Below are 15,031 nucleotides of genomic sequence, written 5' to 3' on the forward strand. Positions count from 1 at the left end.
CTTAGTAGAAACCCTTCAAGTTGTGGTGTTTGCTGTATTGCCTTCAAAGGACCAGCTCCCCTGGGCAGGAGGCTGCTCCCCTGACCCGCAGGGGTGGGTGCTGGGGCCCTGAGCTGCTGCACCTTTCCCTCCCCTGGGACATTTTGGCAACCAGGTGACAACTGTCCCCACTCCTGCACCCAGGGGGATCCTTCACTCCCCACTGCATCCCCAGCTGGAAGAACTTCTACACAAATCCCAGCGAGGACAGCACCAGGTGTCCCCTCAGGGCGCTGGCACTGCCAGCAGAGGAAGGGCAGGGGAAGATCCTGAAGCAAAAAGTGTTAATTTGGAACCCAAATTACTTGGCAGTGTCTCCTGCAAATTCAGGATTTAGAGAAGACTCTGTTGCAGCCACAATATAATGACATTTAGACCTATTACTTTTGTTGTTTTTTTGCTGCATTTAGATTATTTTAAAGTGATGAAGAGTGCAGGACTTCAGAAATATAAACGTTTCTCTATTAGAAATTGCAAAATTTAGTACTATGACACTATGAAAACTTACAGTACAGTTTATTGAATCTGTGTTAAGATTCAGCACCAACCTGGTGCCTGAACTGTCTCAGAGCTATTTTTGCCTAATTAAGCCTGTGCACAAGGCACCCATGGCTGTACAAGCAGGAGCAGGGCTCATGTTGGCCTGACAGCCCTGGGACTCTGTGCCTGGTTTCTCTGTTTCATGACAGCATAACTAAAACAAGCCTGTTATGTAAAAGCAAAATAACCTTTATCTTAAAACTTCATTCTGGGTCTTGGACATAGCTCAGTGGCATGATCTGCAGAACAACACACCAACCATTCCCACCAGTGTTTGAAGAGGAAACTGAAGGAAAAATCCAAATCCAAGACACTCACTGTTATAGTATCTTTAATTCATCTCATCTTTTACAGAAGTCTGAACGGATTAAAAAGCACCTCCTTTCCCACCACACTCCTTACAGTTGGTAAAATATATTCAATGAGCAAATGTATGTGAACAGCTTGAGGATCTGCATCTTGCAAGGATTTCACAGACCAATCAATCAAAAGCCAAAATTTCTTGTGGTTTTTACAACCTCGCTTTAATACAACGGTAAATCCACTCGGATGGCAAACCTGTCCAGTCCCATCTCCCCAGAACACTTTGCCAACTGCAGCACTGGTTAGCAAAGCTAGTTAGCCTTGGCACGGAGCTGTGCCCTCTTGCCTGTGACAGCCTGGAAGCCGGTTTTGATGCTGGCCACGGAGCAGCGCGAGTGGCAGGTCTCGCACTGCAGGAAGTATAACCGCGTGTCCTTCTGCAGGATGGTGTCCGGCGAGCGGCACGTGTGGCAGGTGACGTACTCCTCTGCAGGGACAAAGGGACAAATCGCTCACTACAATCCTTTAGCTACTAACTCTAACTGTCACGGATATGTTTTATGAAAAGTCCTTTCGCTAGGATTTTTTTCTCCTGAGAAGCTGAGATGTAGGGGGATACAGTATGGGTAAATGAAGGTGGTGTAGAATGTAATCTTATCCCCCAAAGAGTTGCAGCTGAACCAATTACTAAAGATTAGGAACAGACCTGATGTTAACAGGCCACACCTGTAGCCAGTAACACCAGTGGATTGGTGGGATCTGGAGTCAGATGGTTACTGCAAGAGCCAGAACAGTCAGTGCTTAGAGGAGCTGCCTACAAGAAACTTCGAGAAGGTATAAAGCTCTGGTGATACGGAATCCTTGCACTATAATGATAGTGGAACTCTTGATATATAAGACAACACCAAGAGGCCTCAGAAATTAAATGTAAACAATGATTATCTGCTGCTGTGCATGCAACAGGTGCATCTGTGATTGGTCTCATGTAGTTGCAGTGTGATGTCATGGTTTGCCTCAGATACCTTGGGTTTCTCCCTGTAGATTTCTTCCCCAGGTGTGTCAGTCCCCTCTCCTTTCCCCTCCCAGCACTGTCTGTCAGTCCTGGCATTCCAGAAGGCATCGAGTGATTGGCAGATTCACAGGATGCCCTCTACCCCTGGGGGCATTGGGCCATCCAGGTGTCCTTTGTCCCTTTGTCCCTCCCCTCCTGTCCCTGGCTGGTGGCTCCCTGCCCCTTCCCTGCCCCTCTCCCCGGGGTTAAAGGAGCAGCAACCACGGGCTCAGGGAGTTCTGTTGGAGCTGGTGCTGCATCCAGAGGCCTGTGGGCCAGAATAAAGCTCTGGATCCAAACCCTCCATCAGAACCGACTCCTTTCCTTCACCATCGCCTCAAAGCTTCTCTGGCAGAGGGAAACCTGAGGAGCAGCCCCTGTTATGGGGGAAGCTCCATCCCAGCACCACCAGAGCTCCTGCAGGCCTGGACTTGTCCCCATGGGCCCAGCTGCAGCACCCAGCCAGCCCAAAGTGTCTGTGGGGTGAAACACCACACACCCAGCCAGCCAAAAGGGTCTGTGGGGTCAAACACCACACACCCAGCCAGCCCAAAGTGTCTGTGGGGTGAAACACCACACACCCAGTCAGCCAAAAGGGTCTCAGGTGAAAACACCACAGTTGCCACCTTTTGGTCAAGCAGCAAGGGCCAGACAAGCCCAGGCATATCCCATCTGGATATATTGGTATTAATTCCAGTATCATGTGGTTGTTTTTAATTAATGGCAAATCACAGTCCAGCTGTCTTGGACTGTCTGGTCAGTCACAAGACTTTATTATCATTCCATTCCTTTCTATTCCTTGCTACTCTTATGATGAAATCTTTCTTCTATTCTTTTAGTATAGTTTTAATATAACATATATAATAAAATAATTAATCAGCCTTCTGAAACATGGAGTCAAGATTCTCATCTCTTCCCTCATCCTGGGACCCCTGTGAACACCACCACATTTTCCCAAGGTGGACAAAGCCCTGGCAGCAGAGCAAGCTGTGCACTGCCAGCTGTGCTGCAAATGCAGGGAGCAGAATGGGGGCAGAGCCAGGCAGGCGCAGCCCAGCCCTGGCTGCTCCCATGGACACGGAGGGGATGCAGCACCCCCTGCAGACTCCAGTGTGGGGCTGCTGGCACTGCTGCAAAATCCAGCAAAGGTTTTCCCCTTTTACCTTTTCCACAGGCTTGTCCTGATCCCCCTGTGACCTGGCTCCTCAACAAGGCACTGAGCTTCACCACAGCAGCAACAACTCAGAGAGAAAATCCAGCAATTCTTTTAGGAGCTGGAGAGGCTTTGCAGTTTGCCCTCCATCCAGACTGAACCTGAACTGCTGCATTCTTGTGCAGCCACTGATTTCTGCTCAACATCTGTGTTCAAATCCTTCTCCCAGCCTGGCCTCTCACCTTCTTGGATACTATTCCACTAATCTGGGTCCCTGCTGCTGCTGCAGAGCTGCCTGCAAACGCTGCTCAAACACACCCACCAGCTCAGAGGGGCTGGGAACACTAAAATCACCCTGGTTAACCAAGAGGAGGTTTGTGGTACATTAAGCACTGACACTGTTTTAATGTTAATAACCAGTACAGATTTGCCACTGGTGTTCCCTGAGCTTCTCTGCTGAGGTGTCTGCAGCTCTGGTACTGACACAGCACTAAAGCAGGAGCTTTGTGACACAATCTGAGTCCTCTGACCAGCTGGGGCACAAAAAGTTTTTGGGATTCATTAAGAAACGTTCTTTAACCTCATGCTTATGTGATTTCTAAAAGGTACACAGGAGAAAATTCTACTCAGATGTGGACTCAAATCTTCTCTGTTTGTCAGCAAGGGACACCAGCACTTATGGGAAACTTAGACAGGGCTTTTATAGAACATTTTTCTCATAAATTTTGGAACAAAAAAGGCATTTAAACAGAACTTATCTTAACACTGCATCTGTCAATTCACAGGTACAACAGACTGCAAAATCAACAATTACTGTTGTTTTCCACAGTCCTCATCAAAGCCAAGATATGAGGCTCAGATGAAAACAAGCAGCTCTCAAATGCTCTGCTTTCCTGGGCATGCTTTAGTGCAGGGCAGAGCACCTGTATTTGCATTATTCCATGATAAAGGAAAGTTGTGGCTCCTGAGCCCCCTCCATGGTGGGCACACAGCTGGGGCCCATGGGCATCACAAGGGGCTAAGAGAAATCTGCAGGGGGAAAGGGAGTTCTACTTACTGATATATCTTCTCAAGACATTTTCTATCTGTTTTTGCTGGAATCTTCCTTTGATTACCAGTTGGTTGTTACCATCTATTGAACCACTAATAGAAAAGAGAAAATTAATTATTTGATTTGCAGGTGTGAAGCATTAAAACAAATCAAGAACATGAAGCAAGACAAGGATATATTCTTCAAGAAGAGCACAAACAGAATTGTGTTGTAGGGACAAAAAATGCAAAATCCTGAGGTTCTTCAGAGCTACTTCCTAGAGGAAGTTTTGCCCAGGCACAACCCTCACCTGTCTGTCTCAGGGGAGTGAACAAGACCATTACCTTGGTCTTGGAGTTTCCCTCTGTTCCTCCTCACTAAAATGTTCTCTCCTCAATCACCCAGCACAGCACTGAAGTGAAGGGAGCAAACCCCTCATGTTCCAGCCCATCTATACAGATCTAACCCCAAAAATGTTATATTTGACCAATACCAACCCTAAGCACGCACAGAGCCCAGCAGCCTTACCTTGTACCCAATTCTGCCAACAAAAATGCCAGGAGATGTTTTGGCTGACGATGTAATCTGAAAATAAAAGTAAGGAAATGTTTAACCTTCCCCCTTCAGAGAAATCTGGTATTCATACAGGACTGGCAGGGTAAATCCAACTTAAGTCAGAAAGTTTCAAAGGGAGCAGTGCCAGGGGTCTGCCCCAAAGAGCACACACACAATTACTGAGGACACAAGAAACTTGAACAGTCCACACAAAAAAACTCCCAATGACCCCAACTCAAAATTACAGCAACTAGTGAAAAGTTTTCCATTAAAGATTTTTCATTCTTACTGTCCCAACCCCTGAAAAAACATTTAGTAGCTACCATTAACAACTCCCCTTAGTGTTCCAGGTCCTCAGCAGGGTTTCACCAGGCCTGTTTTCTGGCACACTTTTGATACCCATCAGATCTGCATTCACAGAATTGCTCACAAAGAACAGAGCTGCCTTCACATGGCATAATTAAGACAGATATCACTGCAGAAACAGTGGGAAAAACCCACTGGAGTCCACATCATTTACCAAGAGATTAGTATTTGTAGTCAGCTAAAATTAGAAAGAACTTTTCCCACCCTTCTCCTCGAGGCTTGCACATAAATGTCACTGGTGACCCAACTTGCTTGAACCCAATGAACTCACCAAGTTTCAGCCCATCTACCATTTTTGTAATTTAAATACAAAATTAGAAATTATCTCAATAAATCATCTCAATAAATCAGAAATATCTTCTCATAGAGAAATGTAATGAGCTTCCTGACTGAAATAGCTTCCACTCCTGGTTTGCCGCTTGCCAGAAAACTCTACAGGAGCACAGAGCAGTGCATCCATCTGCTCTTCCCGGGAAATCCAAAGGGGAAACTTACAATTTGCAGATATCTGTGAAGTTGACAAAAGACGTTTTCTTGGTCCCTACTCTCACAACCTGTGGGGGCTTCATGACAAATTTCCTCTTCTCTCCAGCCACCATGTCTGGGTTCTTCTCCCGCATGATGTTAAAAACTCTGTTGAGCAACTGCAAAAGAAGGAATTCACAGCCATGTGAGAGCTGGCCATTCCTCACAGCATTCACAGTGAATATCAGACTACCTTTGCCCAAGCGCATTTCCCCAGCTGTTCAGAACACATTTAAAGTGTTCTGATCGATGCAAAATCCCAACACTGCTTCCCCCAGGGTTTGTTCTGCCCATGGCAGAGGTGTTAGAACCAATATTGTCCCCTGTGAAAGTTACTGTGATTAAAAATATGCTTTTCAAAAATATATTATATTATATTTTTATATTATATTTAATTATTTATCTTTATATTATTACATTTATTATATTTATTTATTGTTCATATTTATATCATTTTATATTATATTTATATAATATTATTATATTATTTCTTTTATATTATTATATTTTATTTATTATTTATATTTCCATTATTTTATATTATATTTATATTATTATTTTATATTATATATGCCTTTAATATTCTGCTCATGAGCTTCTGACTACAAGTCCTTCACTCTGAAGTTAGAAATAGGAAATATGAGCATAAGGCTCTACTGATGCAGATGAACATGGAAAATAAGTTTTAAAAATCTCTGGAACATTACCTCATCATATGTGTAGTCCCTTTCTGAGCCTGCCCACGCAGGTCCTGACTGAAGGCTAAAAGAAATTCCATCATCTTTTTTGCTATCTTCATCCTCAAATGCTGTAAAGAAAGTTTTGGGGGATTAATTAAGAAACATTATTTAACTTCATGCTTACATGATTTCTAAAGGAGAAAACTTCACTCAGATATGGACTCAAGTCTTCTCTCTTTATCAAAAAGGGGCATCAGCACTCTTGGGAAATTTATACAGTGCTTTTAGGGGACATTTTTCTGATAAAGTTTGGAACAAAAAAGGCATTTGAACAGAATTTATTAACATACAAGGTGGACTACATTTCACTTTCACCACCTCACAGAGCTAGGTTATACTTGTACCTTCATCCTTCTCCATTATCTCATCTTCATCTGGAAACTTCACATTCTTCTTTTTCTTCTTTTTGTTGCCCAGCATGATATCAAGGTCATCTTCAGGTTCTACTGTCTCTGGCACATCTCCTTCAATTTTCAATTCCTGTAAAGAAGCAAGACTGTAGTTTATCCATGTAAACCACAGCCCTCCATAGCAACAGCAATAACCCCACTGTAGGGGTGAATGCTGCTGACACCCATCACAGCCCTGAAACCCAACAGGTAAGAATGGAATTCCAGCATGTTGAAGAGCTCTACACCCTGCACTACTGCCATAACAGGGCCAGATTTGCACCTTCTGGCTGAACTTCTGCTAGCCAGGAACAAGGTCAGACTGCACTTAAAGGCAGCAGCCATCTGAGGACAGCAGGGAACAGAACACCCCTCATGGCAGCAGTAAGGGAAAGCAAAGCTGTGCTACTCTAATTTGTTATCACAATTCTGCACACTGAAAGAACACAGAGCAAGTATTTTGTCCCCTGAGGCAGATCAGAGGAACATTTTCTTCCCCCAAAAGGCAGAATCTGAAAAGGAGGTTTATGCATAACATAACATTTCTCTGTCCTCTTGCTCTCTGGGCTTGCCAGTTACACTGACATGTGATACAAAAACACTACTTGGAATAAAACTTGAGAAGAGTAAAAATATCTTGTACACCTTCTGGAACACAGCACAGTAGCCAATCCTTTCTAAAGAAAACACCAGAGTGAAAACAGATTTCTTGGCAGATATGTGCACTTCATTTCAAGTGCTGGCCTTCAGAGGACTGCTCTGTGTGTGGCTTCTGACATCCAGTTATCTCTCTAACCCCAAAAGACAATTAACCTTGAGGTTAATCAGCTCTTCCTGCAGACTGGTGAATCACTTGCTCTTTGTGCAGAGCAGGCAGAGTTTTTCCACTTCTGGACAAACAGCCCAGGCAGGAACAACATGTTCATCAAAAAAAATTAAAGACATGTAAAGTTTAGTTATGAACTGTACCAATACACAATGACAGACTTGAGACAACTCCTGCACAGCCAATCTCAAGAAAATGGAAGCAAGAGAATTTTCAGCCATAGTCAAGTTATGTAAACAAACCTTTACACCTTCTTCTGCTTCATCTATATCAAATATCTTTTTTGTTTTTTTCTTCTTTTTCTTCTGATTGAAGAAATTTAAATCATCCAAGTCATCTGTTGTATCTAAAAAACAAAACCAAAGGATTGCCTAAAGAAGGGTAACTGTAGAAACAGTTCAGACATTAAGGCCTCTAATTGACATCCAAATCTTTAAAACTTCAAAAAATAAGATATAAGCAACGATCTGTAACCCCTGTGGATATCCTTCAGGTTTGAAGAGACCATTCCCCTCTGCCCCCAAATACTGCTTTAGTTTCTGCACCTTCTCACTGTGTCTTTTGATTCTTTACATGTTCAATCTTTCTTTCTGCTGCACAAGATAAATTAGTCACTTTTGTCATTAGAGATGCTTGGACAAAAAAAAAGAGAAGTGCAGGAGGAAGATACAGTTTCTTTGGTCTGCAGCAGGAGCCAATTTAGCAACAAACTGGATTTAAATTAATGGCGCTCTGAATTAGGTAATCCTGAAATTACATTGGGCTCAATTTAAGAAGCAAAGTTTTATACACAATCATACACTTACTGAAAGATTCCAAAGAACACTGTGGTTATCACATTCAGAATGGTCCAAACACTAGGAACCTCCTCTAATGATGTTTCTTTTATTCACACCATTGTTTAGTTGTTCAAATGAAAAAGAGCCATAATTGTGGAATTATTGCAACAGTTGCACGTGGAAGATTTACAACTTCACACTGCTTTAGAAATTCTCTTTTCAGTGCTTTACACAAAGGACTGAGTTGGAAAATTGCAAATTACATAAGCCCCTGGGAGCTTGGTGGTGTCTGTGAATGTGATTCCAAGCAAGAGGCCAAACTGCCCTCCAGACAGGCAGCAGAGACAACTCACACATCTCTGAACACAACACCAAGGCTCTGGTGTTCTACTCTGGGATGCCAAATTCTTGAAACTGGGCTTGTAGCCTCCAAACAGCACCTTTGAGAGTTTATCTACATGGATTCACTTTACCTTTCTTCCTGCTATCTTCTTCATCTGCTTCAACATCTTTGTCTTCTGTTGGCTCTGGTTCAACTTCCTTTGTTTCTGACTGCTGAGTCTCTTCTGCTTGTAGGTCTCCTCCTCCTTCCTCATCCAGCATGAAGGGCTTCTTCTTTTTCTTCTTCTTCTTGCTCATAGTAGGATCGAAAATCATCTGTAAAAGTCAAGAGCTCCTTAGCAGCTCAATAATCATCCCCTATTTATTATTTATAACTTTTCCCCAACTGCTCTTCAGCTTCAACCTCAACTGTGTCAATTACAAGGGAAAACTGACAGAGTTCACAGCATCTGCTGCTTTTCCTGCAGTCCAAGTTTCCTGTCACCTATTTATTAGTGCAGCTGGAAACATGTTAAAGCTGTGGCTGTCTGACAGACTGGCTACCAGCTCTCTTTTATGACCATTATGGAGTCCAGTTTTGCAGTAATACAGCACCACTTCACACAGAGGACAATTTAACCCCACCAAAGCACATGGTCTGATCACATATCACTTCCACTTGTGACACACATTGATTCCCAGATTTATTCAAGGCAAGATTTGCCATGAATAAGAACACTATGGATGAGGAGGAAGCCTAGAAGGGGCTGGTGATAGAGCAAGACCTGCACCAGCTCTGAACACTGAAATGGCAAAGGTCTCATCCTTCTCCCTCCCCAGACTGAGAAACTGAACCTCAGACACCAAGTGATTAAAAGCTGTTAATGAGCTCTTTAGCCAGCAAAGCAGCTTAATTCACCTTGTCTGGCTGTGAAGGCACTAACCCCAGACTCACTTTTAACCTATTCATCATCTGCAGACCCGAGGGATTGATTCCAACACATTAAAGCTTTTTGTTTCACTTCAGACACAAGCTGACATCCCAGCTGGTCACTTTGCTACACACATCTGCCTGGACTGGCACACCATAGTGTATATTAAATACAACCATTTTAGACACTTTCTCCAGTGTTCCTCATCCAGTAATGGAAGGATGTTCTCACAGAGCCGTACTTCACCATCATGAACACCCTCACTCAGGAAAGAACCAGCTCTTCACCATGGAGCAGTTCTCTAACTTGTTGCCCAGCTACCCCCTGAAGTCTGGTGGTTTTCCTCTCCCCACAACACAACCTCTCCTTGCACTTCTCATTCTCCTACATCTGCTGTTCTTGTGATATTCTTTCCATTTTCTGAAACATCCATGTTCCATACAGGCATTACCAAAGGCATCAAACTGTTTTAGGGGTCAGAAGCACAACCTTCCCAAAGCCTGCACATACACCAGGGCCCCTGAGGCTTTCAAGCTGCTGAGGTGGGCCTTTAGTTGCACACACTGTGCTGGAATGATCCTCAAAAGAAAGCCAGAGGGCTTTTCTCTGCTGCTTCCATAGATAGTGGTGTGAATCATGCTGCTGCAATGCACAGAAATCACAGCACGTCCAACTGGTTCCATGTCTGCTTCCTCCTGGACTCCCCAGGCTGCTGGGACAGCAGGAGAGCAGCCTGCATGGCAGTGCACAGCCTGCGATCCAGCACAAGGGGCTGACTCACTTCCATCGAGATGCTCTCCAAGACTCTGAAGAGGTTTTGATTGTCTCATGTGAGACAAACCTAAGATCATGCCTCAATCACATGTAACAGCTTCTAAGAAGGAACCAACCCACCCACCCCAAATCACTCTTTTTGTAAGGGAAAAGACATTGGAACCACCATAAAGCATCTCCTGTGAAGGAAAAGACATCTGAAGCACCATAAAGCATCTCCCATGAGGGAAAAGACATCTGAAGCACCATAAAGCATCTCCCATGAGGGAAAAGACATCTGAAGCACCATAAAGCATCTCTTGTGGCTACAGAGTGTCTGCAGCCTGACCCCACTGAGCTGGACACACCAAGACATCTCCTGGATGCAGGAGATTGGTTTTCAGCATCAAACCCCCGTGGCCTTGAGCAAGGCCACCCCAGCCAGGCTTCTGCACACCCAGCACCTACTCACAACATGGCACACTCCACATCCTGAGGAGGAGGAGGAGGCCTAAGCCTGAAATGTTTTGTTCACCAAGGGCTTCAACAAGCACTCACCAGGAGCCTCAGGTCACATTTGCTTTAACAAGTCATGACATAGATGAACCAGCCTGATATCCCAGCTGCTCATGCTCTGGCTTTCTGAGGCAGGTGTTTCCAAACTTTCTTTATTCCTTTTCTCTGCTCTCTAGTCTGAACTTTATGATACCATTTAGTGCTGACAAACTACAAAGTTGCAGGTTTTCTACTGCAGGAACCTCAGCCCCCAGCACAAACACAACAAACATGGATGCTTTTCCTGTGTGAAAAAAATTATAAATTCCCATCCTGTGCCTGCTCTCAGAGCAAAATTCCCATGTGGGGTTTTCTCCTCTGTAGACCAATGGTTTCTTCTCACATCCATCTCCATATACCTGCTCCTTACTGCAAGTGCCTACGCAGTCCAAATCCCAAATTTACAGAAAATTAGCAAGTGAACAGAGAGGGGAACGGAATCAAAGTTTCACAGACCAAATGCAACTCAAGACTGAAGCCAATGAAGCTCTGAACTGCTGTGACAGTGGGAAATGGCAGGGATTCCAACAGAAGCCACAAATAAATCTGATTTCCCTAGTCTGAATAAACACAGGCATGTGTAAGAGGCAGACACCACCCCTGCCCTGATCAAGTCAGTTCAGGTGTCCTTACACTGCCTTATGTCCAGGGTGAGGAGCAAAATTACCAAGACCAAGCAGCACTTCAATTTGTCAAACACAGCACTCTCTAATGTTACTGCCTGAAGCTTCACAAAACTGCAGGGTTTAAAGAACTTCTAGATCTTCAGCAGGATTATGTGGTTTGTAGGATTTTGAACAAACTGAACAGATGTTAACAGACCACTGCTCCCCACAACTGAGCTGTGCTGCCCCTGCTGTGCCCCAGCTCCGGGCAGCACTCAGGGATGCTCCCAGCAATGAGTTTCATTCATACACAACTCTGAAAACCTTAAGCTACAGCTCAACACAATGAACTTCTTACCATCTATCCCAGTTTTCAGTGTTAATTTGTCTTCATGTGCCTTCATCCTCCTCAACTTCACAGGCTTTAAAAAGTTTCACCAACTTAACACCAATATCAAAGTATTTGGCTCCCAGCAACCAGAGACCCAGCAGTTCTGGAAGGCACCTGCACTCAGTGCACACCAGCCTGAGGAACAGTGCCAGCTCCACTGGGTTATCTGCCATCAGCTTTATTGTCTGTCACATAAAGCAGCCCAGAGGTGCAACTACACTGTGGATCCCAGCAATCACCTCAATATCAAACTAATCCACTATGCAAGAAAAGCAGTTTTACTGATACAAACTAAATTCAAAGCATAACACTCCATGAACTGCTCAGTGGCCCTGTGATCACCTGAGTAAGGCAGCACCTGATGCAAGCATTCCTGAGCACAGAGAACAGCCCAGACAGGAGAACTGCAGCTCCCATGACACATCTAGGCACAAAAATGCAACGTATTCATTCTAGATGTTAAAGCAGCTGAGTAAGTCAGTGACAGCTACCACTAAAATAAGTCCTAATTACAGCAGTTCTCCTTTATGACGCAGGACAAGTCTCTCTGCAAGGCCTGAGTGTTCACTTTGCTCTGAAGGAAACAAGCCACACAGGTATTTTAAACAACACCAGAGAGAAGATACAAAGGCAGAAGCAGCCATCTCCTGGATCTGGCCAGAGCAGCTTCCCAAGGGCTACACCAGCCTGATGAGCGCCTCACACAGGGAAAACTTTCCTTTTCCCCATGAGAGCAATGGAAATGAGGCCAGCAAAGCTGTCAACACAGGGCATTTACAACTGAAAAATTTCTCAGACGCGGATGTATAAACTTCCCCGGTACTGTGCCTAGATAAACACCGCCAGACCCGGAAAACGTTTAGTTATTATTTGCCCAGATGTTGCTATTCGGCTTCAAGGTTAAAACCCGAGATATTAAAGCTCCATAAAGCGAGTGCTAACTGCCTAAAGGCTGCGTTTCGCTAAAGAGCGCAGAACACGATGGAGAAGCGGTGGCGGTGCCATCTGCCTCTCTCTCCGGCTGCTCCGTGCCAGGGACGGCCGCCGGCAGCACACCGGCAGCTCCGGGCCTTGCCGGGACCGGCGGCCCCACACACACCCGCGGGGGCTCCGGGCAAGGAGGGCCCCGCTCCGGCTTGCGCCCCCCGCGCTGCCTCAGCCCCGGCCCGGCGGGACCCCCGCCCGCCCCGGCCCCGGCCCCACGCAGGGCGGAGGCCGCGCTCGCCGCAGGCCTCAGGCCCGGCACCCACATGGCGGCGGCCCCAGCGCAGCGCAGTCCCCGTGCGAGGCCCTCCCGGGGACGGCAGCGGCGGTGGCCGGCGGGTCTCACCTCGTCGCCGGACATGTTTGCGGCGGGGCCGCGGGCCGGAGGGGCCGGGGTCGCTCGGTGCCGCGGGGTCAGTCCGTGCTCGGCTCTTGCATCAGCGCCGCGCGCCCGCCCCGCCCCGCGCCTGCGCGCGCCCGCCGCGCCGCCTCGCGCGACTTGCGGCGTTCCCGCGCTGCGCACGCGCCGGGCGGCGGCGGGAGCGCTGAGGGCGGCGCTGAGGGGCGGGGAACGAAACGGAACGGAATGAAATTCATCTCACATCCTGCCCTGTTCTCAAAGCCCCGGGATCCCAGTATGGAGCAGGCTGCAGAGGACCATGTGGCAGCAGCTGGTCTAAACTCCCAGCTCCGGCAGGGCCATCCCAGAGCACATGGAACAGGGTTGCATCCAGATGGTTCTGGAATGTCTCCAGTGAGGGACACTCCACACTCTCCCTGGGCAGCCTGTTCACGGTCACTGCACAGGGAAGAATTTCTCCCTCCTGTCCAGGTGCAACTTCCTTGGCATCGGTCCCTGCCCGTGGCTCTGGTGCCATCGCTGGGCCCCAGGGAGCAGAGCCTGGGCCCTGCTCTGCCCCTCCTGCACACAGGGACAGCCAGGCCTGAGGCCCCTCTCAGCTGGGGCTCCTCTCCAGGCTGAGCAGCCCCAGCTCCCTCAGCTTTTCCTGGGCTCCCAGATGCTCCAGGCCCTTGCTCAGCTCCAGGAGCTCCTGTCCCTGCTGTGCTGAGGAGCCAGAGCTGGACCCAGCACTGCAGATGTGCCTCCCAGGGCTGAGCAGAGGGGCTGGATCCCCTCCCTGACCTGCTGGCAATACTGTTCCCGGTGCTTTCCAGGATCCCAGTAGCCCCCTTGGCCACAAGGACCCACTGCTGGCTTGTGGAGAGTTCCTTGTCCACCAGGACCCCCAGGTCCTTCTCCACAAAGCTGCTCCCCAGGAGGTTGGCCCCAGCCTGTGCAGGTGTCTGGGGCTGTTCCTGCCCAGGTGCAGGAGCTTGCTGGATTTCAGAAGGTTCCTCTCTGCCCATCCCCAGCCTGCTGAGATCTCTCTGAGGGGATGCACAGTGGCCCTGGTGGGGAGGTATTGCCCACCTCGTCCAAGCCATTGATGGGCAAGTTCTACAATAGTGGGCCCAGGAGTGAACTCTGCTCGGACACCACTAATGACAGGCCTCCAGCTGTGCCACTGTTCTCTCTTGGTGTTGGCATTTTGGCATTCCCATGCAAGTCTCCTTTGCTTGCTGAGCTTTTCCTGACCTGCTCTGAACAGAGATCTCCACCATACCCTAAAAGTGAGCCCTTGATGTCTATAATGGGACATGCTGTTGTAAATACCCCATTGTCAGAACATTGAGGGCTTTTTTGTATGTAAGAATGTGCATTCTTCTGCTTTTTAGTAATGTGAAAACACTGTTGGACATCATGGCTCCTGGGACACGATCGGCTCCTATGGCAGGGGGTCTCTCCTCACTCTTGAATACAGAATCACAGGATCAATTAGGCTGGAAAAGATCTCTGAGATCATTGAGCCCAGGCTATGAGCCATCACCACCGTGTTAATTAGATCATGGTTCTGAGTGCCACATCCAGTCTTCCCTTATGCACCTCCAGGTGACTGCACCACCTCCCTGGGCAGCCCATTCCTATACCTAATCACTCTTTCTGTGAAGAAATTCCTCCTAAATAGTTTAAAATAGTTTAAACTATTTAAATAAATAAACAGCTTAGAGCCCCCAGGCAGGTGTCATGTACCAGCTGGAGAAGAGAGCTGACTTTGGTGAGCTTGTGTGGGTACAGGTTGGTTGGTCAGCCTGTATGATCCCTGAAACTGGAGACCTGTGGGTGTAGGAAGGG

General features: G+C 46.9%; 1 protein-coding gene across 1 annotated transcript; it reads right to left on the reverse strand.

The window, feature by feature from the left end:
- Positions 1-893: 893 nt before the first annotated feature.
- Positions 894-13,337, reverse strand: EIF2S2 (eukaryotic translation initiation factor 2 subunit beta). Its single transcript, XM_059480861.1, has 9 exons — positions 13,184-13,337; positions 8,770-8,953; positions 7,760-7,863; positions 6,647-6,782; positions 6,270-6,370; positions 5,533-5,681; positions 4,645-4,701; positions 4,144-4,229; positions 894-1,369 (listed from the first exon to the last, which is right to left on the reverse strand). Exons 1-9 carry the CDS (start codon positions 13,196-13,198, stop codon positions 1,194-1,196), a joined length of 1,008 nt encoding a protein of 335 aa, XP_059336844.1. The 5' UTR covers positions 13,199-13,337; the 3' UTR covers positions 894-1,193.
- Between the last annotated feature and the right edge of the window lie 1,694 nt (positions 13,338-15,031).

Source organism: Ammospiza nelsoni, chromosome 12 (assembly GCF_027579445.1).
Source record: "Ammospiza nelsoni isolate bAmmNel1 chromosome 12, bAmmNel1.pri, whole genome shotgun sequence".
Classification (NCBI taxonomy): Eukaryota; Metazoa; Chordata; class Aves; order Passeriformes; family Passerellidae; genus Ammospiza; species Ammospiza nelsoni.

Coding starts and splice junctions, on each gene's coding strand:
- EIF2S2 (XM_059480861.1), bottom strand. Junction 4,702..5,532: donor TTCACAGATATCTGCAAATT/GTAAGTTTCCCC, acceptor TTTTATTTTCAG/ATTACATCGTCAGCCAAAAC. Junction 1,370..4,143: donor TGTCTTGAGAAGATATATCA/GTAAGTAGAACT, acceptor TTGTCCCTGCAG/AGGAGTACGTCACCTGCCAC.